Source organism: Perna viridis, chromosome 5, assembly GCF_037379345.1.
Source record: "Perna viridis isolate PV_CMFRI_1.1 ecotype Kerala chromosome 5, ASM3737934v1, whole genome shotgun sequence".
In the NCBI taxonomy this organism is placed as follows: domain Eukaryota; kingdom Metazoa; phylum Mollusca; class Bivalvia; order Mytilida; family Mytilidae; genus Perna; species Perna viridis.
Window position 1 is genome coordinate 2,702,514 of NC_142449.1, and position 27,959 is coordinate 2,730,472.

The 27,959-nt window shown below is 34.2% G+C and overlaps 1 protein-coding gene across 1 annotated transcript in view; it reads left to right on the plus strand.

Annotated features, from left to right (window-relative positions):
- LOC148615603 (uncharacterized) overlaps positions 1-27,959 on the plus strand; it is a 55,837-nt gene that overhangs the window by 21,368 nt on the left and 6,510 nt on the right. The window contains exons 26-66 of the mRNA XM_088581996.1: positions 147-261; positions 819-1,036; positions 1,187-1,301; positions 2,165-2,418; positions 3,098-3,212; positions 3,926-4,137; positions 4,678-4,792; positions 5,076-5,435; positions 6,023-6,234; positions 6,598-6,712; positions 6,916-7,205; positions 7,442-7,556; positions 7,971-8,170; positions 8,722-8,836; positions 9,664-9,899; positions 10,032-10,146; positions 10,620-10,831; positions 11,308-11,422; positions 11,641-11,975; positions 12,276-12,390; positions 12,688-12,839; positions 13,111-13,225; positions 13,696-13,886; positions 14,134-14,248; positions 14,510-14,700; positions 15,987-16,101; positions 16,226-16,473; positions 16,763-16,874; positions 18,448-18,765; positions 18,949-19,247; positions 19,528-19,642; positions 20,004-20,266; positions 21,133-21,247; positions 21,514-21,761; positions 21,998-22,112; positions 22,375-22,643; positions 23,094-23,208; positions 24,812-25,029; positions 25,714-25,828; positions 26,210-26,472; positions 27,453-27,584. Of these exons, the coding sequence (XP_088438122.1) occupies positions 147-261; positions 819-1,036; positions 1,187-1,301; positions 2,165-2,418; positions 3,098-3,212; positions 3,926-4,137; positions 4,678-4,792; positions 5,076-5,435; positions 6,023-6,234; positions 6,598-6,712; positions 6,916-7,205; positions 7,442-7,556; positions 7,971-8,170; positions 8,722-8,836; positions 9,664-9,899; positions 10,032-10,146; positions 10,620-10,831; positions 11,308-11,422; positions 11,641-11,975; positions 12,276-12,390; positions 12,688-12,839; positions 13,111-13,225; positions 13,696-13,886; positions 14,134-14,248; positions 14,510-14,700; positions 15,987-16,101; positions 16,226-16,473; positions 16,763-16,874; positions 18,448-18,765; positions 18,949-19,247; positions 19,528-19,642; positions 20,004-20,266; positions 21,133-21,247; positions 21,514-21,761; positions 21,998-22,112; positions 22,375-22,643; positions 23,094-23,208; positions 24,812-25,029; positions 25,714-25,828; positions 26,210-26,472; positions 27,453-27,584 (7,503 nt within the window). The remainder of the gene's footprint in view (positions 1-146; positions 262-818; positions 1,037-1,186; positions 1,302-2,164; positions 2,419-3,097; positions 3,213-3,925; positions 4,138-4,677; positions 4,793-5,075; positions 5,436-6,022; positions 6,235-6,597; positions 6,713-6,915; positions 7,206-7,441; positions 7,557-7,970; positions 8,171-8,721; positions 8,837-9,663; positions 9,900-10,031; positions 10,147-10,619; positions 10,832-11,307; positions 11,423-11,640; positions 11,976-12,275; positions 12,391-12,687; positions 12,840-13,110; positions 13,226-13,695; positions 13,887-14,133; positions 14,249-14,509; positions 14,701-15,986; positions 16,102-16,225; positions 16,474-16,762; positions 16,875-18,447; positions 18,766-18,948; positions 19,248-19,527; positions 19,643-20,003; positions 20,267-21,132; positions 21,248-21,513; positions 21,762-21,997; positions 22,113-22,374; positions 22,644-23,093; positions 23,209-24,811; positions 25,030-25,713; positions 25,829-26,209; positions 26,473-27,452; positions 27,585-27,959) is intronic.

Below are 27,959 nucleotides of genomic sequence, written 5' to 3' on the forward strand. Positions count from 1 at the left end.
TAGAATTATTGCAGCAATTGAAGGAAAAATTCATGTGAAGCAAGGAGAGTGCCCTTTTTGTGAGATTGCGTACAGTATTCCAATTTGTGTATATTTTGTATCCAGTATATGCAATAAAAGTAAGTTTTTGTCATTCTGTTTTACAGCTAAATGCCTATACAAGGGAGTACAGTATTCTCAAGGCATGAGATGGGATGATGGATGTCAATACACATGTATATGTACTGAGGCTATGAAAGGAAAATATGTTTGTGATGAGAAGTATGTAATCTGTTAATAAACCAAACTCTTAATAAACAGGAGACATGTTTACACTCTACAAATAGGAGACCTGTCTACAACAAACCCTGTACAAATAGGAGACCTGTCTACACCAAACCCTGTACAAATAGGAGACTTGTCTAAACCATATCCTGAATAAGGAGATCAAGTTCTTTCAAAATTTAAAGCTTTATTGATCTGTATGAAATGATCCCTACCTAAACTGAACAATATTTTATGTGAGAAGAGGGTTTGGTGATTACAGGTTTCATACTATTGTTGCTAAATGTTTTCAGATGTTTATGGCAAGAAAAATAATTTAGTTGATTACCTACAAAGATAGGGTTTAGTTTTGTATCATTATACAACTTTTTTTTAAAAGAAATAATGCCATTTATGGATCTGGAACTGACTTAAAGCTGGATATTCCAACTTTATTTTATGATGTGCTTGTTTTTTTTAAAGAGAAAAACCATATCAAATAACAAAATAAGAGAAAAAAATAAATGTGTATTTCCTTTTTCACCCTGACTGTAAGACTTATACTATACTCAAAGGTGTCCAAAATGGCCAGCCCTTCCTCCAGAATGCCAGTTACAGAAGGATCCAGCTAACCCATGCTGTTATAAACCAGAGTGTGTATTCAACCCTAATGTAGGTGAAATCACAGGTTTAGCCACTACAAAAGTTCCTCACATTGGACCAACTGCAGCACCAACTCCATATACTGGACAACCCACACCAGCACCATATGCCACTCCAGCTCTGCCTAAAGGTAATCACTGATTAACCTACAGTATCATTAAATCTCTGCAGGAAACAAATGTGGCACTTTTTCTTCACTCTACTTCTTTAAGAACTTAAGTTGGTGTTAATTGTTTTGATAAAAACAACTTTGTGAAAACTTCGTTTTTTTTCTCTGCAGCTGTTTGTGTGTACAAGGGTAAAAGTTACACCCAGGGACAAAGCTGGTATGATGGATGTGATTATAAATGTACATGTGAAGATGCTGAACAAGGAATCTACAGATGTAGTCAGAGGTATGTGTAGTTGGTTAATGGACTACATAGATATTCTAGTTTGTTATACTGATGATTGTTTTGGTTGATAGTTAATGTATTTCTTGTAAAGTGTATGTTTTTGTAGAACTGTTATAAAATCACTGAAGGAAGCTAACTCTTTATTTGCTTTATCAAGAAAACCAGAAAAGTGAATGTAGTTATATTTGGTGATCAGTTTAAATGTTACTGTATATCATTCTCATCAAACATGGATCATATATTTTTGTATTTTATTGACTTCAATGACAATATTGGATAACCAGAATTCATCATCACTTACACTGTTTACATGTATTACATCTGACATTTAACACACTGTTTATTACATCAGACATTTTACACACACTGTTTATTACATCTGACATTTAACACACTGTTTATTACATTTGACATTTAACACACTGTTTATTACATCTGACATTTTACACACACTGTTTATTACATCTGACATTTAACACACTGTTTATTACATCTGACATTTTACACACACTGTTTATTACATCTGACATTTAACACACTGTTTATTACATGTATATCTGACATTTAACACACTGTTTATTATATCTGACATTTTACATACTGTTTATTATATCTGACATTTAACACACAGTTTATTATATCTGACATTTAACACACTGTGTATTATATCTGACATTTTACACACTGTTTATTACATCTGACATTTAAAACACTGTTTTAACCATCAGATAAACTGATCATGTTATAAAACTTGATTGATTCATGCTTTACTTGTTTATCTGATTAGATTAAATACTTGTATGGTTGAGTGCATTGATTTATTTTAATTCAGTGAGTTTTGTATATGATGTATTTTTTACTAGGTGTTCTCAGTACCAGAACCTTCCTAAGGATTGTTACTTAGTGGCTGATGATCAAGACCCAATCTGTTGTAAAGTACCAAAATGTAACATTCCCTCACAGTACAATAACCAGTCTGGAATTTTACCCCTTCCAACTGCAGCCCCAGGAATCATTAGTGGAGGTTCAGTCACCAAGGCTCCAACCCCTGGTACCACACAGGCCCCACAACCAGGTCAACCAAACCCAACACCAGGACCTACTCCAGCTCCAAAAGGTAGGAATCTTGTACCTAATTGAAGGAAGGTCCAAATTATCTCTCACTTAATGAAAATCCTAACCCTAAATTGAAGTCACACCCATCTGTAGAATTGTAATGAGTTTCCAAGTTGTATGTGATTTTTATACCCCCGCTCTGAAGGATACCATTTTACTCATGTCTGTGTTCCTGTATTTCCATAACACTTTTTTCCATCACTGTTTTCGCAGCAAATGCTAATTAAAGCTAATTAAAGCTGCTTGATATTTTAACACATTCTTCCTGTAGTTATGCCATATGGTTGGATATATTTTCAGAAATATTCAACAACTTTCTGTTTACCAAGGCCTATTTTGAAAGTTGAAATTTTTGTCAAGTTTTTCTGAACAACTACTCATCACAGCAGATTGAAATTTTAACACCTTTTTCCTTTAGGTATGCAAATGGTTAGATTCATTTTCAGAAAAAATTGACAACAATTTCCCGTTAAATGAGTACTTAGTTTATGTTTCTGATATCGTGATTGAAAGCAGGGATATCACTTGTGAGCCATTGCTCACAGATCTCTTGGTTACCTTACTTACTGGTGTTTCATATTTTTTAATACCACCTTACAATGTCTACTAGGGTCTCTCTTGCTTGTGATTTATGAATAGTGTTTTATTCAGTGATATGGAAGAGGATATGTTTATTACAGAAATGTGTATATACAAAGGACGTGACTATGCTCAGGGACAGAAATGGCAAGATGGATGTGATTACAACTGTGAATGTACTAATGCTAAAATGGGATTCTACAGATGTACTGAGAAGTAAGTACATACAAATTCTATTTGGGATTCCATTTTTGTTCAGAGAAATCTTATTTGGAATTCTTCTGATGTACTGAGAAATGTTATTTTGGATTCTTCTGATGTACTGAGAAATCTTTTTTGGGATTCCATCTAACTACTGAGAAATCTTATTTGGGATTCTACCAATGTAATGAGAAATAAGTGCACATAAAACTTATTTGGAATTCTCGCTATGTACTGAAAATCTCATTTGGGAATATTCTACAAAGTTACTGTAGACACTATATATCTGCTAATGAATTAATGTTTACTTGAACTGAATCTAACAGATATCCTTTCCTTTGCAAGTTACCTTATGGGTACTTTTATTCTGTTTTTGCTGATGAAATTGGGGCAGGTGAGAATGAAAATTTATCAATCAATTTTAATTAGCTTAATTTCCTATAATAATTGTAATATCCCAATATTGCCAGAAACTCAAATGGCTATAGTTTTCATATTTTCTAGTAATATGGATTGTAAAAAGACACATAGGACAGATAAATGTTTGCAGCACTGATTTTACAATTCAGTTGTTAAAGTTGTTTTGTTTAATTTTTAGTATTTTAAAGAAGGCTAAAAAATAAACAAGCTAGGTCTCATGTACATCTAAAAGAACTCAATTTATATAATTGAAAATGACATAATTTTATCATCAGAAATACTGAGTATTTTTATTTGTATGTCTTCAGATGTCCAAGATACAATAACCTTCCACCACAATGTAAACTAGTTGCTGATGTAATGAACCCATGTTGTCAGAAACCTTACTGTGATTTCACTGGTAGCACTGGACAGATTTCTGGAACCATGACTCCTGCACCAGGTATGGTTACCACTCGTGCTCCTCTACCACCAGGACAGACATACCCACCAACACCAGGACCTACACCTAAAATACCAGGTATGTTCATATGATTAATCTCCTGATATATACATACTATTTATCATTAGATGTGACTGCAGTTTTATCAAGAGCCAAATTACTGCAGGACTGAATTTCTTAACAAACAACTTCATATGATGATCATACACAATATGGAATTAATATTAGACCGTACATCTTGAGAACAAATTCATAATGTCCCATAAAAATCGTCTTTCATTGATGTTCCAAAATGCATAGTGTTCTTTAAGTGACCAGAAAAATATTGATTGGATTGTCAGAACAATCAAATCATTTTGTGGAGCTTGCCGGCACGTTTTTGGAAGTCTGTAATAGCTTAAATCTTCTAGCAATTTTTGGTTAGTACCTGAAAGATCACAAGTAATTGGTGTGCTTATATGATAGAATGAACAAAGCGATGATTCTGTTAGGTTACATCTCTTACAACCACATTCTGATTTTTAATTGGTTTTGTCAGTGGCAGGAAAAGTGCATTTGTTTTGCTATGCTATCGTTTTATTACACAATATGGCTATGCATATTTTTGTGACTTTTTAGACACCTGTGTGTACAATGGAGTCCAATTTAAACAAGGACAGACTTGGGATGATGGATGTGATCTGAAATGTGTCTGTGAAAATGGAATGACAGGTTTCTATAGATGTTCTGATAGGTAAGAGTTAAATGGTGGATTAAGGTTCAGAATGTTAACTGTAGAATGACAGTGTTTTGCCACTAATTTTTTTTAATCCTCAATGCACATTAGCAAAGATAAAGATTCTTGAGACAACCTTCTAAGTAGCTAAAATTTTGGTGATTGAGATACAGCAGGAGGCCCCATCAAAGTGATCAATGCATTCAGTATATACAATAAGAATTGAAATGAATTTCATAGGAAGACGTAAGAAGATCATGGTGAAGTTACATTTCTTGTAAGTTTTGTTATATTTTTACAGATGTGCCAGATATAACAGTGTACCACAGGGATGTGTCCTGGTTACTGATCCATCAGATAGTTGTTGTCGTGTTCCTAGCTGTAGTCCTCAGCCTCAGGTCACACCAGCACCACTCCCAGGACAGACACCAAATCCCTTCCCAACACTGACCCCTCCCACTGTTCCTGCTATCATCATTGGACAGGGTATAACCCCCACCCCAAGACCAGGTCAGCCTACACCAGCTACTTCCAGTCCACCTGTACCAGTCTGTATGTACAAGGGTAAAACATACACACAGGGACAGAAGTTTGATGATGGGTGTGACTTACACTGTGAATGTTATGATGCAATGAATGGCAAATACAAATGTACAAAACGGTAAGGCTTTTTTATGTTTGTATAAAATTTCATGTGAATGAGACAAGTCTTAGAGTGGACATAGGTTTGTCAGGTAAATATGACCTAAATACAATACAATGTAATAAGATTAAGGTCCATTATACAAAATAGCATGATTAATGATAACATGTGAACATATACTGTAAACATACAAATTTTTGCGATGTTCTTATTTTCACTATTTTCACATCGGACAGAAAACTGCCAAAAATAATGCCAGCAAAATTGAATTTAACACTATTTAACACTAAACATTTCTTTTTGAAACCGTGAAAATTGATACCTGTGAATATGTTCACTTTACAGAATCCTCAAAAATTAGCAGCCATGAAAATTAATACGTTTACAGTAGTGAATATACATATTTCAGTAATGCATGGTAAATATATAGTTATAACAGATTGCTCAAACAGCTTGAGATAAAGTTGAAGTCTGAGAATTTTATATGAATAATGTCATTTTATTGCTGACATTATAAAATATTTATTTATGACCTTTTTCTACAGTAAGGGTTACTATATCATTCTGTAGCTATAATCATTGTACTTGGAGGCTTTTTTAAACAGATGCCAGAAATATGTCAACCTGCCAAGTAACTGCAGACTGTCAATCGACCCTAATGATGCTTGCTGTAGAATCGCAACTTGTCTGCCAACTCCATCACCATTCCTCACTCCAGGACCATCTCCTGGTGGCCCAACTATAAAGCCCAACCCTAACAACACACCAGTACCAAACCCAGTCACACCAGGTCCAACACCTGCTCCACAACCCAAAAGTAAGCACACACTATTTTAAATATCAACCACAAAGTAAGCACACACTATTTTAAATATCAACTACAAAGTAAGCACACACTATTTTAAATATCAACTACAAAGTAAGCACACACTATTTTAAATATCAACTACAAAGTAAGCACACACTATTTTAAATATCAACTACAAAGTAAGCACACACTATTTTAAATATCAACCACAAAATAAGCACATTCTATTTCACATATCAACTCTAACAGTAAACACATTTCATTCAATATATAAATCCAAGATATAGCACATTCTTTTTTTCACAAAAATAACTAATTTATAATCATGTTATGGATTAAAAGCCATTTCTTATGAAAGAATTTGTATTGTAGATGTTTGTTTAATGAAGGGACGTCGGTATACCCAGGGACAAACCTGGTTTGATGGTTGTGACAAGAAGTGTGTATGTGAAGATGGCACAACTGGATTTTATAGATGTTCTGACAGGTAAAATATGATATCGGTTACTGTTTTAGACTTCACATAATACCATAGTAAAAGGGTGTTTGTGGTGATGTTATTTACACCACATGGCATAATATTTGATCCCAAATTTACATTTCATTACAAAAAAATATATTTGATAAGAGTACATGTACTTATGTAAAGTAAACAAAGACTTCTCAATGACATATGGCATTTTATAACAGATGTCGTGAATACAAGAATGTTCCAGCAACCTGCACCATGGTTCCTGATCCTAGTGATCCTCAGTGTTGTCAGCTGCCACAATGTATCCCTGGTGTCAATGGCTACCCAACTCCAGTACCCCAACAAACACCAGCACCAGGTGTCACCATAGCTCCAACTCCAATGACTGGTCAACCTCTTGGTGTGGTCACTGGATTTGCTCCTAGCCCAACACCTACTGCAGGAACTACTCTAGCTCCCAAACCAGGACAGCCAAACCCAACACCTGGACCAACTCCAGCACCAAAGAGTTAGTAGTAACCTTAGCAGATCTCTTAATAATAACATGATCCTGTTGAACTTAACTATCTTACTGTGGTTTTTTGCATCCATCTTACTGTGTTTTGGTTTTTTACTGATTATTGTCTATGTCTTTTTTAACTATTTCTTGCCTCTAAACTGCAAATACATTTTTTTGTCTGACAGCATATAAACATGGGAAAATGTTGATGTGGTATTTCAGTTTATGTTTCTTATATTTTGTAGTGGTATGTGTTTACAAGGGAAAAGCTTATGGACAGGGCCAGAGATGGCAGGATGGCTGTGATTTTAACTGTGTCTGTACTGATGGAATGACTGGAAAATATGAATGCACTGAAAGGTCTGTAATAAATCTAATAAGTTACCATATAAAGTTACACATTATAAATTACAAGTACCAGAAATAAATTTTGTATGATTTTTACCTTATATATATAGATGTGGTTACTTTGATAGGACAATGTTATATTTTAAACCCTGAATATATGTGTATTATATATATATATTAACTCACTGTGTTCATTGTGTATGTGTATTTGTGTAATACATGTTATTATATGTGTCTATTACATATGTTATTATGTGTTTCTGTCACATATGTTATTATATGTGTATTACATATGTTATTCTATGTGTGTATTACATGTTATTCTGTGTTTATTGCATATGTTATTTAATGTGTCTATTATACTTCTCTGTATAGTGGTGTATTGCCTACATCTAGTATAATTCAGTTTTTATATGTGTATTTTAGATGTCCATCATACCCAGCTGTACCACAGTACTGTCATATGGAAGCAGATCCCAGTGATTTCTGTTGCCAGAGACCCGTCTGTGACTACAACAAACCAGTGACTGTACCAACACCAGCTCCTAACATGCAAACAACAATTGCTCCAATCCCAGGCCAACCAACACCTGTCAACACACCTGCACCAACTCCAGCACCTGCAGGTAATAATCAATATTTTCCTCTCATTAGATATAGATTGGTGCATGCTGATTATATATCTGCAGACTTGAAAATCCATAAACAAATAAATTGAAGACCTTGGCCTAAGTTCTTACATAGTTCCAGTAATCATGGCAGTTACTTAGTTTAGTTCCTACACAGGTTCAGTAATCTGTGCAATTACTTTTACTAGGTTCTAACATAGTTCCAGTAATCTATGCAATTACATTACTGAGTTCATACACATGTCCAATAATCAGTGCAATTATTCTGCTGAGTTCTTACACAGTACCAGTAATCAGTGTGAATACTCTGCTGAGTTCTTACACTGATCCAGTAATCAGTGCAATTACTCTGCTGGGTTCTTACACAGTACTAGTAATCAGTATGAATACTCTGCTGAGTTCTTACACAGATCCAGTAATCAGTGCAATTACTTTCTTTGAGTTCTTACATGGATTAAATTTTGCAATTTTCATTGTGATACCATTTTGAATATGTTTCAAATTTAATATAGAATATTCCATAGAAACTGTTATTTCATTTTTTTCAGCATTCTGTGTATACAATGGTGTTGCCTATCAACAAGGCAAATCATGGAATGTTGGTTGTGACAAACAATGCAGATGTGATGATGCTTCCAAGAATATATACAATTGTGCCGACAGGTTGGTTCTCTGACATACTGATGTAGGGCCATAAGAAATAATGTAGGAAGTGATGACCATTTAATAAACAAAGTTTGTTAGGAAGTAATGACCATTTAATAAACAAGTAATGTAGGAAGTAATGACCATTTAGTAAACAAGTAATGTAGGAAGTAATGACCATTTAGTAAACAAGTAATGTAGGAAGTAATGACCATTTAATAAACAAGTAATGTAGGAAGTGATGACCATTTAATAAACAAAGTTTGTTAGGAAGTAATGATCATTTAATAAACAAGTAATGTAGGAAGTAATGACCATTTAGTAAACAAGTAATGTAGGAAGTAATGACCATTTAATAAACAAGTAATGTAGGAAGTGATGACCATTTAATAAACAAAGTTTGTTATTGTGCTTTCTATTAATCTTAAACTTTTGTATTGTTTTAGTTGATTTTATGTTAATATTTTCTCTTCCATAAAAAACAGAAACGTTTAGAATTTATTTCTGAAAAGGTTGATACAGACTTCTTTTGTATAGAAATATGTTAAGTCTTGAAGTGAATGAATGATTAAATTTTGCTTTTTTTATACCCCACCATAGGAAATGGCGAGATATTATGTGATACCCAAAAAAAATTGCAAGTCCCTTTGTCTGTGTCAATGTTTTTTTTTTAAACTTAGCACAGTTGTTTAGTGTCATTAGATACATGTTAAGCTAGATTTTCAGTAAAATTTAATGTGTAGTTTTCAAGGACATTTTGAACATTTTGCCATCCCTCTTTTTTTTTACCTTTATGTTGCACGGTATTACTCTAATGCTCAATTCGTGCCCTTTTTAATCACCAGATGTCCAAGTTATCAGGTCAAACCTGGATGTACATATGTCACAGATCCATCAGACCCATGTTGTCAAATTCCAAGCTGCTTACAGATTCCTACACCAGTAGTGACTCCAACCCCAGGACCAGGAGTTAACCCTACCCCAGGACCTAATCTAACACCTTCAGCCACACCCTACCCATCACCACTACCACAAGGAGTGACTGGATCTGTTATAGTCAAACCACCAGTACCCAATCTAGGTAATTTATTTGGTACTCAATCTCTTGAATTTTGAGTCTGTCTTGCATGATTATTGAACTGTAGTTGCCTTTGATTTTTTAGTTTAAAATTCTTTTTTTATTTGTGGTTCTTATTTACATTTATGTTAACAGGTTATTGTGAATACATGGGCAAACAATACAAGACTGGAGAAAAATGGGATGATGGCTGCAGATATCACTGTACATGCATTGATAGTATGTCTGGACAATACAAGTGTGATGAGAGGTGAGTTGAACATGTGTAGCTGTAGGTATCACTGTACATTTATCGATGGTATGTGTGGACAATACACAAGTGTGACAAGAGGTGATTTTAACATGTGAAGCTATATGTATCACTATATGTGCATTGATAGTATGTCTGAACAATACAACTGTGGAGAGAGGTCAGTTGAACACGGATAGCTATTATGTATTACCTGGAATGGTACTATGTCATCATTAATATTGACTGGTCAGCATTCTGCAGTTTTGATAAGTTTCAATATATTGAGTGCAATCCAAAAAGAATTAAGTTAAATGTAATGTTCCTAAATTTTGAATTGGTTATAGGAAATAATCTTGTGTGAGTCAGTTTACACTTGATGTTGAAACTGTCTATTTCATACAACTTTTTCAAAACTTAGAAATATTCCTTTGAAATATCACTGTTCGAGATTTTTCATCAACCACTTATTTTACTTCTTTTTTTTTTGGTAGATGTCCACGATACCCCCAAGTTCCATCATACTGTGTATTAGTGCAGGATCCTACCGACAACTGTTGTAAAGTTCCACAGTGTACCATTGTAGCACCAACACCTCAGCCACCTGTTTCTCCATCACCAGGAGTTACCCTTGTACCAAACCCAGGAAGTACACTCTCCCCATTAATGACTCCTCCAACTCAACCTCCACAACCAGTGCTCAAGAGTAAGAGTTGTGCTGTTTTAAGTCATCATAATGTGTTTTTGGCCAAGAACAAGATAGTAAAAATCAAGCATTAACTAAAAAAATATCTCAGATTAACTTGTAATTTAATATTGAAAGTGGAAAGCATTAAAAAACTACATGAATTTGACCAATGAAGAAACTGATTAATCATATACAGTCTATTATTGTTTTAACATTGATTGAAAATTAAGGATATTCAAGGTTTTGATGTTTTTTCTTATGAAATGATCATAGTATATCTTCCAAAATATCAAATTCATGTTATTCAAAACATTCTTTTTAAATTTGGAATTGTGTAATTTAGTAATCTTTTATGATTCCAAATTATGGTAAACCTTTATTTAAAACATAATTTATGACTATGTGACTACAGTTATTATTTTAACTATTTGTATTTTTCTGTTTTAAGAAATTGTCTGCCCTTGTCTGATCAGTGTTTACTGTAACATTTGTAGATGTTTGTATCATGAAGGGAAAATCCTACACACAAGGACAGACATGGGATGATGGATGTGACAAAATCTGTGTATGTGATGATGGTAAAACAGGGCATTACTCATGCAAAGACAGGTAAATATTGTCCATTTTAATCTTTATTGTGAGTATCCACTCTTGTAGAGAGTATTCCCTTATATTATTTTTTATATTCATTCTTCAAACTTGATCAAAACATACATCGCAATAAGAATTGAGTGGTAATTAACACACTACTGACTTGTGAATGTTTTACTTCCATGATAAATGGTATAATTAGAACCTAAAGTTAATCATTATATTATTGCTTTAAGATGTCCAACCTATCAGAATATCTCACCATCATGTGTTATGGTACCAGACCCATCAGATCCTGTATGTTGTAAGATGCCACAGTGTACTAATCCAAACAACAATGTAGTACCTACTGGGGTGTATGGTCAGGTGACAGGGCTGAATCCTACACCAGTACCCAACCTTCAACCAACACCTGGGAATCAAAATACACCAGTACCAATACCAAACAATGTACCAACACCATACCCAGGTGGTACATACGCACCAAACATGATTCCATCAGTGTACCCAACAGTGGCACCAAATCCCAACCAGACACCTAACCCTAACCCAACACCACAGCCACAACCTAGTAAGTACACAATGATTCCTGTAGACTGAGCTCTCTAAAAGTAATACTCTTCATTATTTTATTGATCCCTAGTTCCTACTTTGAATGGACTGTTTCTTCTTAGCACTACTAAGAAATTCATACAATTTATTCATTTTTAACTTAGACTATAAATCTATTAACTAGATCAATAATCAAGTTGATACATTCCACTATTGACAACCAAAGGTGATAAAAGTCTAATTTCTTACTTACAAAGGCTGGTAAATAGATAAACTGGAAGAAAAGTTATATACTCTATTAATATGTTTGACTTTCTAGAAGTGTGTATTTACAATGGACAACAGTATCCTCAGGGAGTTAGGTGGAGAGATGGATGTAAATATGACTGCATCTGTGAAAATGGAATGACAGGCAAATACACATGTACTGACATGTAAGTTGCTACACATGTAATTCATTACAAATGTTGAGTTACAGCATTACCAATAAAATAAACAAATAAAACATGCTGACATTTGACATTAGTGATGGACATTTACTGAGATATAAGGTGTTATATTTTTGATTCAGTATTAAATCCTTATATTAATATTTTGTGTAAATTGGCTTTAATTTCAGTTGCAAAATAGTCCTGTACATAAGAAATATTTTTAATAAGAAAGATATAAGTGCATAAAAATAAGTGTATATAGCTGGATATTTTTATGTATTTGTTGAATGTGTATTTTAGTTGTCCCCGATACCCACCATTACCTGCTAACTGTAGAATGGTGAGTGACCCAGCCAACCCCTGCTGTAAGAGACCAGACTGTTCTAATCCTACACCAGTGCCAGGTCCTAATAATACTCCTAATCCAAACCCAACACTTGCTCCTAAAATTGGTAAGCCTTTTTTTATTGCCAGTAACATTCTTCAAATATTGATTGATTATATACCTTGTGTCTACTGTATGATTAGTTTTTACCTTGCCCAGATTGTATTGCAACTTAATATTAGATAATGTTTACTTAGTTTGATGTTAAATTAGAATAGTCTTCATTTATCATTGACTTTTCAAACCCTGGAAAATGTGTTTGTACTTTATTTTGTATTATTCTGAGTATAATAACATTACAGTCTGAAATTGTAGGATTTATTGATACTGTCTTTCAGAGTTCTGTATTTATAATGGTGTGCCATACAGACAAGGCCAGACATGGCAAGATGGTTGTAGTAAGGTGTGTAGATGTGAAGATGCTGCTGCCAAACAAGTCACCTGTAATGACAGGTAATTTTTTTTTCATTTGGAGTTGGTTTCAAATGGGGAGAATCATGGAATAATTGTTTTACATGTGGAAGAAATTTATTTATGGCAATAAATACAATGGACACTTTTAAAAGGGACAAATGTTCAGACCTTTTTTGTACAGTGAAACCTGTCTAAAACCAAACCCTGAAAAATTCAAAAATCTGTCTAAACCAAACCCTGAAAATTCAAAAACCTGGCTGAAGCAAACACTTTTAAAGTCCCTTTATACCAATTTAAATGCATTTTGAACCTGAATAAATTGAACACCTGGGTAAACTAAACACCTGTCTAAACCAAATAGATTTTAATTTCCAAAAGAGATTTGATTTTGACAGGTTTCACTGTTGTATTATTTATTCATCAAAGTCACTTGATAATAGGCCATGGAACAGTATAAATGATGCCAAAACCATGACAAAATGTTATGTGAAAATTTTATACTTCCACAGATGCCCAACATATCCTAAACTGCAGCCAGGATGTTCATACATCACTGACCCTAGTGACCAATGTTGTCAGGTCCCTAAATGTACACCAACAAACAACCAAACAGTAGTAGTGACTGGACCTAAGGGAACCATTGATGGTAACAATGTTGTAGTACCTAACAGACCTAACACTGGAATCACAGGAAGATCAAGTAAGTTCGTCTTCCAGTTCCTTGGTTGCCCATCTGATATATAGGATTTGTTACACACATATTTCATACAGGAATACATATTCTGTATGAAAATATTGATTCACTCAGTTTATAGTACCTAAATAACAGAAAGATTACTGAAGGAGAAATTGAATTTAATGCATAGCTTCTATGTAATTAGAATAAAAAAAAACAGCATAGGAACATTATTTAGGAATGCTAATATTGATGTGATATTTAATTTTAGATGTATGTTTGTACAAGGGTAAGATGTATAACCAGGGTCAGTCATGGGATGATGGCTGTACCTACCACTGTGTCTGTCTTGATTCATCTACTGGACATTACCAATGTACTGAGAGGTACATCTACTGTTTGTCTTTTTATATCTTACCAATGTTTCATTGTTTACTGTGATTTACAATTGATGAATCATTTTACTTCACAACATTTGAAATATTATGCAATGGTCAGTTGTAATATCAGGAGAATCATTATTCAAAACTCCAAACTGTAACAACCTTCTGAGTGTACACTACATCAATATTGAATGGTTTCCTTTCGTCTGCACCCAGTCTCATTGTCTATTTAATATAGTATCTTGACAACATATTGATTTTCAGATGCTTCAAGATCCCACAACTGCCTCCATATTGTACCCTGGTAAATGATCCACAGGACCAATGTTGTCAGAGACCATACTGTCAGAACCCACAACCTACACCTGGACCAAATGTTCAGCCAACTCCTGGTATAACCCTGGTACCTAATCCTAATGGAACTCCAGCACCAACCCCAGCACCACAACCAAAGAGTAAGTTATGATGGTATGAAGTGAAGGAGAAACTTGATTGAATTTTATACAGTAAATCAAAAGATTGGATACTTAACAGGTTGTGTTTACCTAATGTGTATTGTTTAACTGATGATCTCCATGTTAACCCTTATCGTGCTGTGCCAGGACTAGTCCGGTTTCGTATATCGAGACGTTATGGCTACACCCGGACTAGTTCGGGATTGGGGTTTTCCCTTCTTAGTCAGCTATATATGTTCGCCAATCGAATGTAGGCTTTAAATAAACATTTATATTGCTTAAATAATGTTTAATACAAGCAATTTGATTGGTTTTCTGTTGTCTTGCGTAATTTTAACGAGAATATCTAGGGTTAAAATATTTGCATATGAATGAATAGGCGTAATGGCTGCTTTTATCCCTCAACATAAGGACTTTTTTTGTGAACTTCTGAACAATTCTGATAGTGAGGGCAAATTTAAAGGTTTCGATTCATTGGACGATGATGAACAGCTACCAGAAAACAATAATGGAGATATCCTGATGGAAAATTGGCTGTCTGGGGACAAAAAATACAATCACATTATTATATATCTTTATTTTCACACCTTAATTAATATTTACAGATAAAATACAGGTAAAAATAGGTCATAATTACAAATTATAATTAGAATATAAAAGTACAGGTACTCACCTTTCAAAGATATATATGACACGACCACAATATCATAGAAATCAAGTTGCTATAAGCATTAGGACAGTCCATACCCTTCTCAATCAGAATATAAAAAAAATTATCAGCCACAGCATCTAAGCCCTATATATTATATATAGCACTACAAGGGTAAATGCACTGAAACATTCAGTTTTACTTAATGTGTATTGCTAGACTGATTGTCTCCATGTTAGAACACTAAAACATTCAGTTTTTACTTAATGTGTATTAGTTGACTGAATGTCTCCATGTTAATACACTAAAGAAGTACAGTTTACAAAATTATTCTTCTCTATATAAGATGTTTGATCATTAAAGTCAATGTTAAAAGTATGAAATAATCTTGTCATTACTGATTAATCTGCTTTAATGTAACATGGGGCTGATTGTGTTTTAATGTAACATGGGGCTGATTGTGTTTTAATGTAACATGGGGCTGACTGTGTTTTAATGTAACATGGGGCTGATTGAAGTTCAAGAATGTTTAAAAGTCAATGAGATGTCAAAGACAACAGATGAAAGCAAGTGCTAATATTGTCCATATTTATTTGTCTAAAATGAAATTCTAAATTTACTTTACAAACAATTTTAGATGTATGTGTGTACAAAGGAAACATGTACCAACAGAATCAGCAGTGGTATGATGGCTGTAATGCAAAATGTCGCTGTGAGAATTCCCAAACTGGATACTATAGATGTGAGGAGAGGTAAGTTATTACAGTCTATCTCTTAAACATTTGAAGTTAATTAATTTTGATCTATTAAACAGTGATGATTGTTTATATAACCCTACAAAGAATGCCTTACATGAATTGTGTTATACCATTACAGATGTGCCAGATATGACCAAATACCAAGTGCTTGTATTATGGTAGCAGATCCAGCTGACCCATCCTGTTGTAAGGTACCACAATGCCCAGTTAAACCAACTGCTGGACCTACACCAACCCCAGGTTTCATACCCAACCCACTGACTCCCAAACCTGGTGTTATTACTGGTATTGCACCAAATCTTCAGCCCACATTGACCCCACCTCCTGTTATTGGAGGAACTACAAAAGCTCCTACACCTAAGAAAGGTAAGACTTGTGTTTGCTTATTTCACACCTAAGGCTTATATTTTTACTGACTCCTACCAATTTACTGTAAGTTTTATAATGTATGAACTATGAATTTAAATGCCAGTAGCATGTACTCTATTATAGTTATGGCTTAAACACTTTAAACATATACTGGTACCCTATTACATTAAATCGGTATAGCTGTTTTAAGCACCTGAGCATTTGACTAAAAAGTACCAGTAACTAAAAAAATGGTTTGGTCCATTGAACATTCAGTGCATTATTATGAGTGATATTTTTGTAACAGGATGTTTATACCGTGGTGTGGTATATAACCAGGGATCTAAATGGGATGATGGATGTGACTACCAGTGTGAATGTTTAGATGATATGACAGGACAATATAAATGTGTTCAGAGGTAGAGTATCATATGAGAGGGTTACGGTCAATAAAAGTTCTGGTGAGATTTTAGGATAGCCATTGATGCAATTACCTGCACAATACAGTTTTGTTCAGAGGTAGAAAACATATAGCATTGTTTCTTATGACTGGGGTAAGGGTGGGGGTTTAGAATGTTATGATTTATTATCCCTATGAGTGTCATGTGGATGAGTCTCAGAGGAAAGGTTTTGAGTAGAAGCTATGGTTGTTACTATACCCAAAACAACAAAGTTTGAAGAATATGAAACCACCCGATCCAGAGAAAGATTTGAGCAATGTGCAAGTTAACATCAAAGTTATCTGGTAGGGAAAGACACTATAGTCATTTTTAGCTTACCTGGCCGAAGGCCAAGTGAGCATATGCCATCGCTTTGCATCCGTCGTCGTCATTGTCATGGACAAATTTTTAAAATCTTCTCCTCTGAAACTACTGGACTGACAGATTTTAAACTTGGCATGATTGTTCCTTAGGGTGTTCTGCACAAAATGAAAAAAACATAGCCACTGTTACTAAAAATAGAACATAGGGGTCAGATTGCAGTCTTTTGCAAATAACTCAAAAACTGTTGCCTTTAGCAAATGTTTGGTGGGGTAATATTGTTCCGCATCATGAGACGGACCTATGCCAAAATTTTCAAAACAATTGGTCAACTGATGTAGGAGTTGCGGCCCTTGAAACAGTTTTTTTGCATTTTTCGCATGTGCAACTTTGAAAATCTTCTTCTCAAATTCCATTGCACAGAATTCAATGAAAGTCAACATTTATGTTCCTTAGGGTATCCCACACAAATTGACAGATGGGATTGTTGATTCCTGAAAAGCATGGCCGCCATTACTAAAAATAGAACATAGGGGTCAGATGACAGTTTTTTGCAAATAACTCAAAAACCGTCGCCTTTAGCAAATTTCTGGCACGGGTAAAATTGTAAAGCATCATGAGAAGGACCAATGCCGAAATTTTCAAAATCATCCATTGACTAATGTAGGAGTTACAACCCCTGAAACAGTTTTTTTGTTATTTTTTTTTCACATGTACAACTTTGAAAATCTTCTTCTCTAAAACCATTTAAGATCATTGAATGCAAATTAGCATGATAGTTCTTTAGTGTGTTGTTCTCAAAATGACTGTTGTGATTTTTAATCTGTAAATAGATATGACTGCCTATACTAAAAATGGAACTTAGGGGTCATAAGACAGGTTTTTGAAAAAAATTCAAAAATTGTAGCCTTTAACAAAATTTTGGTTCAGGTCATGAAAATGCTATGAATAATTTTAGTTGATTTTAACTTAGCCTGTCTCATTACTCAAGTTTTTCAAATAAGCAAATGGTTAACCAGGTGAGCAATTCAGGCTCTCTTGAGTCTCTAGTTTATGAAAGAGGTAGTAAATACAAGAATACCAATCATGTATATTACAAAAACTCCAGGAGTAACCTGCAACTAAAGTTATTGTAGCAACACTTATTATCGGTGAATTTAAATGTTATTTGTATAATAGGAGTTTTTAACATTATTTCAGGTAAACCAAATTATATTGTTATGAATTTCAGGTGTGCTAAGTACCCCAATCTAGACAGCCACTGTGTACTGGTACAAGATCCTAGTGATCCATGCTGTGAGAAGCCATTCTGTGACTATGTCAATCCTACACCATTCCCTACAGGAGTACCTACACCTAATCCATACATTACACCATCTCCAAAACCAGGCCAGAACACTGTAGCTCCAACACCTGTACCAAGGCCTACCTTCAGTAAATGTGTATACAAGGGGGTATTCTACTCACAGGGTCAGACTTGGCAAGATGGATGCGACTTCACATGCCAGTGTGATGATTCCATGAACAACTTATATACTTGTCACAAGAGGTATTTTTTCATTTATGTATGTATGTATTCCATTAATCAATTTTTTTGCTAACTAATGTTTAAGAGCTGTTGATTGACCTAATTTAAATTGGAATGTGATCAAACTTTTATGTAATCAGGGTCTTTTTTAAGAAAGCCAGACTCAGCTAGTTATGAATTTTAAAATCTGTTAAACAATTTCAGATGTAAAACCTACTCTCAGGTACCTGCTGGATGTAAACTGACAACTGACCCTAGTGATCAGTGTTGTCTGGTTCCCAACTGTAATATTAACCTCTTCCCCAATACTCCTGGTACAGTGGTTGGTGGTACTACGCCAGCTGGGTATACTGTTAACCCACAATACTACACTGGACCTTCAGGAACTAGACCACAATACATTTACCCAACACCCATACAGCCAGGAACATTCATTGGAACCAACACTGGACAAAATCCATTTGTTCCAAACACAGGAACCAGTTTCACTGGAAGTAACCAAAGTTAGTAAAAGAAATCTGAGGCTACATATTCCTTCCTTTCTCTTTGGCTTATGCTCCTCTTATTTAAAACATCTATAAGCTTTGAGTTGAGTTAAGCAGATTAATTATTATAACACTATCAAGATTTTGTTTGTTCTTAGAGAGACAGTGTAAGATTTTTTTTTTCTTATTAGATTTAAGTAATTGCTCTTTTGATTAAGTTTTGTATGAAACAGTTGAGGTAAGTTGACTTTTTATATATCTCTATCTTGACTTAATCACTTTTCCTCTTGTAATTTAGATATGTGTATCTACAAGGGTAAGATCTACCAGCAGGGACAGAAATGGGATGATGGCTGTGACTATAGGTGTGAATGTTTTGATGCCACCAGAGGACAATATAGATGTACAGACAGGTAAAAACTGAAATTTGGAAGATGTCATCTGAGTAAATGTTGATTAAAAACTTTCTGTTGTCTTTGATTTCACAAATCACACTGGAATATTTTTCTCTATTATTTGTTCTACACATGACACTTGAATATTTTTCTCTATTATTTGTTCTACACATGACACTGGAATATTTTGTACAGTATTTTTCCTGCAAATGAATCTGGAGTATTTTGTACAATGTTTTTCTTATAAATGATTCTGGGATATTTTGTACACTATTTTTCCTGCAAATGAATTTAGGATATTGAATTAAAGAAAAAGACACGGTTTGGCGTGATCTGAGCAAATTCATCCATCTTCCAAAGTTTATTTATTATATTGTAGATGTCCATCATATCCATTCCTTCCACCTCAGTGTACATATGTACAAGATCCCAAAGATCAATGTTGTCAAATGGCCAGATGTGACAGCTTCCAGACACCTAATCCTAACCCTATTAGAACCCCAACTCCTGGACCAAATACACCTTCACCAAATGGCCCAACAACACACCAGCCAATTAACATTACTCCAGGACAGAACACTGGACCTGTTGGCACTGTAACACCACCAAACCAAGTCACACAGACTATCACAGGAAGAACAGGCAAGTCATAAAGGTTATCCATTTAATCAGAGGTCACTTTTAATTTATTAACATTTATATAGACCAAGATTGGTACAACAATGTATTGCACAAAATATTACAATGGAAATATATATCTACCAGAAGATTGCATGTTTCAATAATGAAATAATAATTTTAATATCTATGTTACATAAAAATCTGAATTGAATTTGTTTTTGGCTTGTTACTATTCCAAGTACAGTATTTTAAAGTTGGTTTAATGCAGAAAAAAGTGTGAAAATAGTATATACAACTTTCTTTAAACTCTCTTAAGTAATGTGAGAAAGTCAATACAGAAATAGTGAATCATAATATACTTAATACTATTGAAGTATTGATAGGGATTTTATGAGGTCATTTTGTAGCACTATTGAAGTATTGATAGGGATTTATAAGGTCATTTTGTAGCACTATTGAAGTATTGTTAGGGATTTATGAGGTCATTTTGTGGCACTATTGAAGTATTGTTAGGGATTTATGAGGTCATTTTGTAGCACTATTGAAGTATTGTTAGGGATTTTATAAGGTCATTTTGTAGCACTATTGAAGTATTGTTAGGGATTTATGAGGTCATTTTGTAGCACTATTGAAGTATTGTTAGGGATTTATGAGGTCATTTTGTAGCACTATTGAAGTATTGATAGGGATTTTATAAGGTCATTTTGTTGGATTCAAGTTAGGTTTACATAATTTGTGGCATGATGACATCATTATCATCATCGCACAGTAATGACTGTTGGAATGACTATACCTTACAGTAATGATACAATTTTGTATGATAGAAAGGGTTTTATATCATTATATTTTTATTTAGCATGTTAAGAATTTTTTTTATTTCTGTACAGATATGTGTATGTACAAGAATACATTGTATGCTAGAGGACAGAGATGGCAAGATGGATGTAACCTAAACTGTATCTGTGAGAGCCCAGTTGGTAACCACTTCAGATGTACAGCTAGGTATTTCTCTACCTAAAGTTCAAACTAATAATTCTCAAGCCTTACTTCTCTTTTTTACATTAATTGAAATAGTCATTGCATTTCTTATCAGATTCTTGTATACATTTTTTTGTACTTTAAAAAGGTAAAATATTACCCAGAAACAACTTTCTGTAGTGATACTTCAAACTTATTGTTTTGGTTGAGGATACTCTTTGACAGTTGTCAATCCATTATAGAAGCAACATGTTTATTACAGTGTATTTAATTTATGCCTTTGTTTTAAGGTGTAAATCGTACTCCAGTATTCCAAACTTCTGTACATTGGTACAAGATCCTAATGATGCATGCTGTTCTACAGTCAGATGTAATGTTAATGGACAACAGTTGACCCCATTGATCCCTGATGGCAGACCCACACCATCACCCACCTTGGCACCTAACATGATCAATGTTGTACCTCTTGGTACACATACAGTCATCACTGGATCAGGATTACCTAATGGTCAGGTTCCAGGGGCAACTGGAGGCAGAAGTAAGATCATAGCAAAGTGTTTGATATTGGTTCTAATAAAAAAGAAAAATATTAACACATATTCCCAATGTATATTGAAAGCAAAACCTTTTTCAACAATTGCAAATAAACAAATGCCAAAAGCTGGCGTATTGTGTTTTTTTTTCTCTCCAAGAGTGTCAGGTTTATATCACTATTTTGTTCACTATGCTATAGTATGTTCCAGAGGATTTGTTTTAAAAGTCTAATGATTTTAGGTGTGTGTATCTACCACGGCCAGGTGTACAAACAGGGAGAATCATGGGACGATGGATGTAAATATGTATGTACATGTGAAGATGGAAGTACTGGAATGTACAAGTGTACTTCTAAGTAAGTAATATAAGTACATGCATAGAAATAAGAATATACAAGTAAATTTTATTGTCCGGATATGACTGAACTTGTCTAATCTTATTATCTGATACACCTTGCCAACAGAAAAAAGTGTTGGTTAAAAATTAATGCTGAAATGCACAGTTTGGAAGAACATCAATTATAGAACATACAAGCACAGGATCTATATAAACTTGCTCTGTATTTACAGATGTCCACAGTATCAAACTATTTATATAAACTTGCTCTGTATTTACAGATGTCCACAATACCCAGCTATCCCATCATTCTGTTCCTTCACTAAAGTTCCAGGCCAGTGTTGCCCATCCCTACATTGTAACAGCCCAACCTTTGGTAACTACAACCCTCTGCCACAACTGGTCCCAACACCCAGACCAAATGTAACACCCACTCCAGGAAACCCTAATCTGATTGTACAGCCACAGCCTGGAACTGGAACTTCTGGACAGAACCCTATTGTTGTTTCACCAGGAACAAGTCAGACATCATTTACAGGAAATACTGATAGTAAGTCATTGTTTCATCATTCTTAATTCCAATTTCTTAGGACAGACATAAAAAGTTTCCCCAAAAATTGGAAGTAAATATTTGCTTTTTTTAAAAGAATAATCAAGGGAACCAAGGCCACAGCGGCAACCAAAAGAATGCAACCCAGGGACAAAGACCAGACATGGAAAACAGACACAAACAACAAAGAACATAAAGTAACTAAAAGGGAGTAAGATTTAAATAAATGATGTTATTTTCTGACTTGAGTATTAGCCAGGGTAAATAACACATGTGTTTGATAGATAAGTGAACAATTGTAAAAGGAAACTAAATACAAACAAAATTCAAATAAAATACATAAAAATATAGAAATGAGACACAAACTTTTGGCCCTATGGCTTTCGTTGGGGGCAAAAAGTTCTGGTGCCGTTTTATGAATTTCACATAAAGTTGATGATAATTTTTCAGACTTCTGTATCTACAAGGGTAAACTTTACAACAAAGGAGATAAGTGGGATGATGGATGTGACTACAGTTGTGAATGTCTTGAAGGAAGAAGTGGATACTATCAATGTAAACCTAAGTATGTGTAAACCAATACTGTGAAAGTATTATTGTTCGTCAGGTACCAATTTTCATGGTTTTCATGGGCTTGGTAAACCATGAAATTTGGTTCCCAATGAAAAGGAAATTTTCCATTCGTTTTTTAGCTCACCTGGCCAAAGGCCATGTGAGCTATTGCCATCTCTTGGTGTCCATCGTCATCGTCTGTTGTTGTCTGTCATCATCGTCATTAACAATTTTTCAAAACTCTTCTCCTCTGACACTACTTGACCAATTGGATCCAAACTTTGTATGAATGTTCCTTGGGGTATCATGCATAGAACTGATGTGGGGATGGCTGCTGTTACTAAAAAATAGAACATAGGGGTCAGACAGTAATTTTTGGCATTTATCTCCAAAACCGTTAGGTTTAGCCAAAATCTGACGGATAAAATTGTTCAACATGATGAGATCTATCTGTGGTCAAATTTTCATTTTAATCTGTTAAGCCATGTTGGAGTTACTGCCCTTTTTCGACATTTTTTGCTATTTTTAATGTTATTTCTTTCAAAAATCTACTCCTCTGACACTACTTGACCAATTGAAACCAAACTTGGTATGAATGTTCCTTGGGGTATCATGCATAGAACTGATGTAGAGATTTTTGATCTGTCAAAAAACATGGCCACTGTTACTAAAATTAGAACAAAGTGGTCAGACAGTAGTTTTTCGCATATATCTCCAAAACGGTTTGGTTTAGCCAATTCTGACATGGTGTTAAAGTGTTCAGCATGATGAGATCTATCTGTGGTCAAATTTTCATTTTAATTTGTTAAGCCATGTTATTGCCCATTTCAACGTTTTTTTGCTATTTTTAATGTTATTTCTTAAAGTCTTCTCATCTGACATTATTTGACCAATTGGAATCGAACTTGGTATGAATGTTCCTTGGGGTATTGTGAATAGAACTGATGTGGGGATTTTTTATCCATCGAAAAAAACATGGCCGCTTTACTAAAAATAGAACAAAGTGGTCAGATAGTAGTTTTTCACACATTTCTCCAAAACCGTGAGGTTTAGCAAAATTATTTCTATAGCTGAAATGACCCTTATTATAAGGCCTTCAAAAGTCTTCAGGGATCAAAGTTGTCAGGTGACTCCTTGTATTGCCCTTGAAAGATGAATTTTTACAGTTTTCAGCCAATATCTTGAAAACTATAATAGATAAAAAGAAACTTTCTGTCGCTGAAATGATCCTTTTGATAGTCCTACCAAAGTCTTCTTGAATCATAACTGTAGGACAACTCCTTGTTAAATTTATTGCCCTTGAAAGACAAACTTTAATCAGGTGAGCGATTCAGGCTCTTGGGAGCCTCTTGTTTATAGTTTTAAATCCATGAACTGATAACTTTTCCCTAAACCCTGAAAACTAGTATCCATGGAGTACCTTCAAAGTATCCTACATTCTTAATAGTTAAATACTTTGTCAAAATATTGTTTTAGTTTTTAATAACATGGCAGTGCTAAGTTTCACAGAGAAGAAAGTCTTAATTCAAAACAAAACAGAAGTCTCATGCAATGAATGATAATTGATATGAATTGATGGCAAGCTGTTCCTTGTAGTAATATAAATCCTTTTACAGATGTCCGACATACCCCAACATGCCATCCCAATGTTACATGACGAGAACTCCAGGAGAATGTTGTAACAAACCAATGTGTACTGGACCTGACGGCAGTGCTGTTAACCCCCTCCTACCAAACAGTAAATACCCAGTCTATGGTAGCTTTGGTGGACAATTCACAGGATTTAGACCTAACTACATCCCAGGCCAAGTCTCTGTCACTGGAAACAGGACAAGTAAGTATATCACATGGAGGGGATCAGACTCAATTACTCCAAATCTGTCAAAGCCTGGGAAACTGATTTCTTTATTATATCTTTAGCTATTTATTGCCATTTAAATTGAAATAAAACTAGTGACCTTAAGGATAAACCAAGGAACTTAATCATCTACATGACTAAGGAATGAAATAGAATGAGTATATGGAACATGACAAAGGAATAGAGTGAGTATATGGAACATGACTAAGGAATAGATTGAGTATATGGAACATGATTAAGGAATGAAATAGATGGAACATGAATCAAAAGAGAGAGAATATGTGAAACTTACAGGTCTTGGGTCTTATTAGATATTTATTTGCGGTGATACATTACTACTTTATTACAATAAAAATTATAAAAAAAAGTAAATAAATTGGAAGCTAACAGCATAAACAATTATAGAAGCTGAGTGCTTTATTACATTGTATATGAAATTAGGAGGGTGAGAAACCAACCATGATTCAGTATCATGACATGATAACTACATGTATGTTCATTCTTTGGCAATATCATCACATGATAAATACATGTATGTTCATTCTTTGGCAGTGTCATCACATGATAAATACATGTATGTTCATTCTTTGGCAGTATCATGACATAATATATATACATGTATGTTCATTATTTTTATTATGACTTTTCTGAATATTTAAGATGTGTGTATCTACAAGGGAAGAGTTTATCAGCAGAACCAGAGATGGGAAGATGGATGTGACTACTCATGTGAATGTATTGATGCTTCCATGGGACAATACAGATGTACTGCTAGGTAAGTATTGTGATACTTTAGTTAGTTAAGGTATATAGGTAGTTTCATGTGATGATATGATGTACTGCTGGATTAAGTCATGTGACTATATTGTGAACTGCTTGGTAGTTTCATGTGACAATGTGTTGTACTGCTTAGTATATTCATGTGACAGCATGTGTTACTGCTGGGTTGTGTGAATTACAATAGTTCATAATGGGAACATAAAGACAAAATGATAGCATACATGTAGTACAAACTTCTGTTTGAAAAAAGATGTATTTTAATAAGATCAGTAAAAATGTTTATGAATGGTGATTGTGCTGTATTGCTATGCATTTAAAAAGTTGTTAGCAGTTGTTTGGTTCATTTCTGCCATGCTATTTATTTTTTTTTACACAGATGTCCAACATACAATGCCCTACCATCAGCATGTAGAATGTTTGATGTACCAGGAGACTGTTGTAAGGAAGTCCGATGTGACAACAGTCAAGTTCCACCAACCCCACTGGCACCCACTCCTCTTCCTAACACTCCTGTACCACACATAGATCAAAACTGTTATGATGCTATTTCTAACTGTAAAGCCTATGGACAACAAGCCTGCTCAGCAATGTATGATGCATGGTCCAGAAAGAACTGTAACTTGACTTGTGGTCATTGTGGTAAGTTTTGAAACAAAAATCTTGTAATCTTGATTTTTTTATTTGAATTCTCAACCTATCCTAGGATAGTTATACCTCTGCTCCATAGGAGGTGTATACTGTTTTACCTGTGTCCATCATTCTGTCATTCTGTCATTCCATTATTCTGAAACACATTTTATTTGCAGTTTCTGAAAATCACAGGCTGTTGAAATTTGATACAAATTTTTATATAGTTTGTATAATAATGTATTGTGGGATTTATACTTGTGTAATATCTACTTCCTGTTTGCCAAAAAAACTTGAATTTTCCTTGTACAGTGGTAATATACATAGTTAATGTCCCATTTTTCTGATCTACTATTAATCACAGGTTACTGATATATTGTATCAAATTTCCTATAGGGATGTTGTATCCTTAATTGGTACTCATATGACATCAACTTTCTTTTTGCCGATGAAACATTAATTTTCCTTATATTGTGATGGAAAGCGGGTTTTATTAGTGAGCTATTTATTTCTTGAGTATAATATGAATTTGTTATTCTATTTCTTTGAAATTAAATCTTGTTGAATTACTTGCTTAAGGAGGTAGACCTTGGGTGAAGGGACAAAACTCTTATATTACAAATTGTTGGAGCGTTTGTATTCAGCATTTTACATCAATTTCACTGTATGCATCAAAGTAACTTGGACTGATTTCATTTTGTTTCAAATGAAATCTTGATAGGTGTTGGTGAAATTGAATAAGATACAAGCTTATCACTGATTTCAAGAGTTACATCCCTTACACTAGGTCATCTTCCTTAACTTATACAAAAACTTTACATTTACGTTCAATTGTCTATTACCTGTATTACCTAAGCAGCTTAGGGAGGTTGTAGCGCTAAACAAGGGGATCCTGGTTCTGTTTATTACATTAGTAGTAAAGTACTGACTTAATTAGTCAGCATAAATCTCTCAATTATATTACATTAGCAATACTATCAATTTTATTTTAGTTCCAAGCGTTACCGCAGGACCAAAAAGATGTGAAGATAAACTTACCAACTGCGCCTCTTATGGAAAATCTGCCTGTACTGGAGTTTACAAACCCTGGGCTGAGGACAACTGTTTCAAATACTGTGGTTACTGTAAGTCTAAATAGTGAAAGAAGATGTAAGATGAATGTCTGAATTCCTTAAATTCTTGAAAAAAAAATGTGGAAAGCTCGAGGAAATAAGAGTGATAAATGATCTGTTAATGCTCAGAAAAACGGTCAATTATTAATTCCCAATATTCTTAATATGAAACAGTTAATTTATAATGCAAATTATCATATATAGAAAGCAGTGATTTACCGAAAGATTCCTGTGTAAAAATTATTGATAATTCACACTGTGAAATAAATTTTGTAATTTCACTCTTGGAATTTCTCCCCTAAAACATCACAACATGAATATCCATTCACTGTTCTTACGATTCAAAATTTATGTTAAAAAAAGCAACAATTAATGGAGGAAAACTAT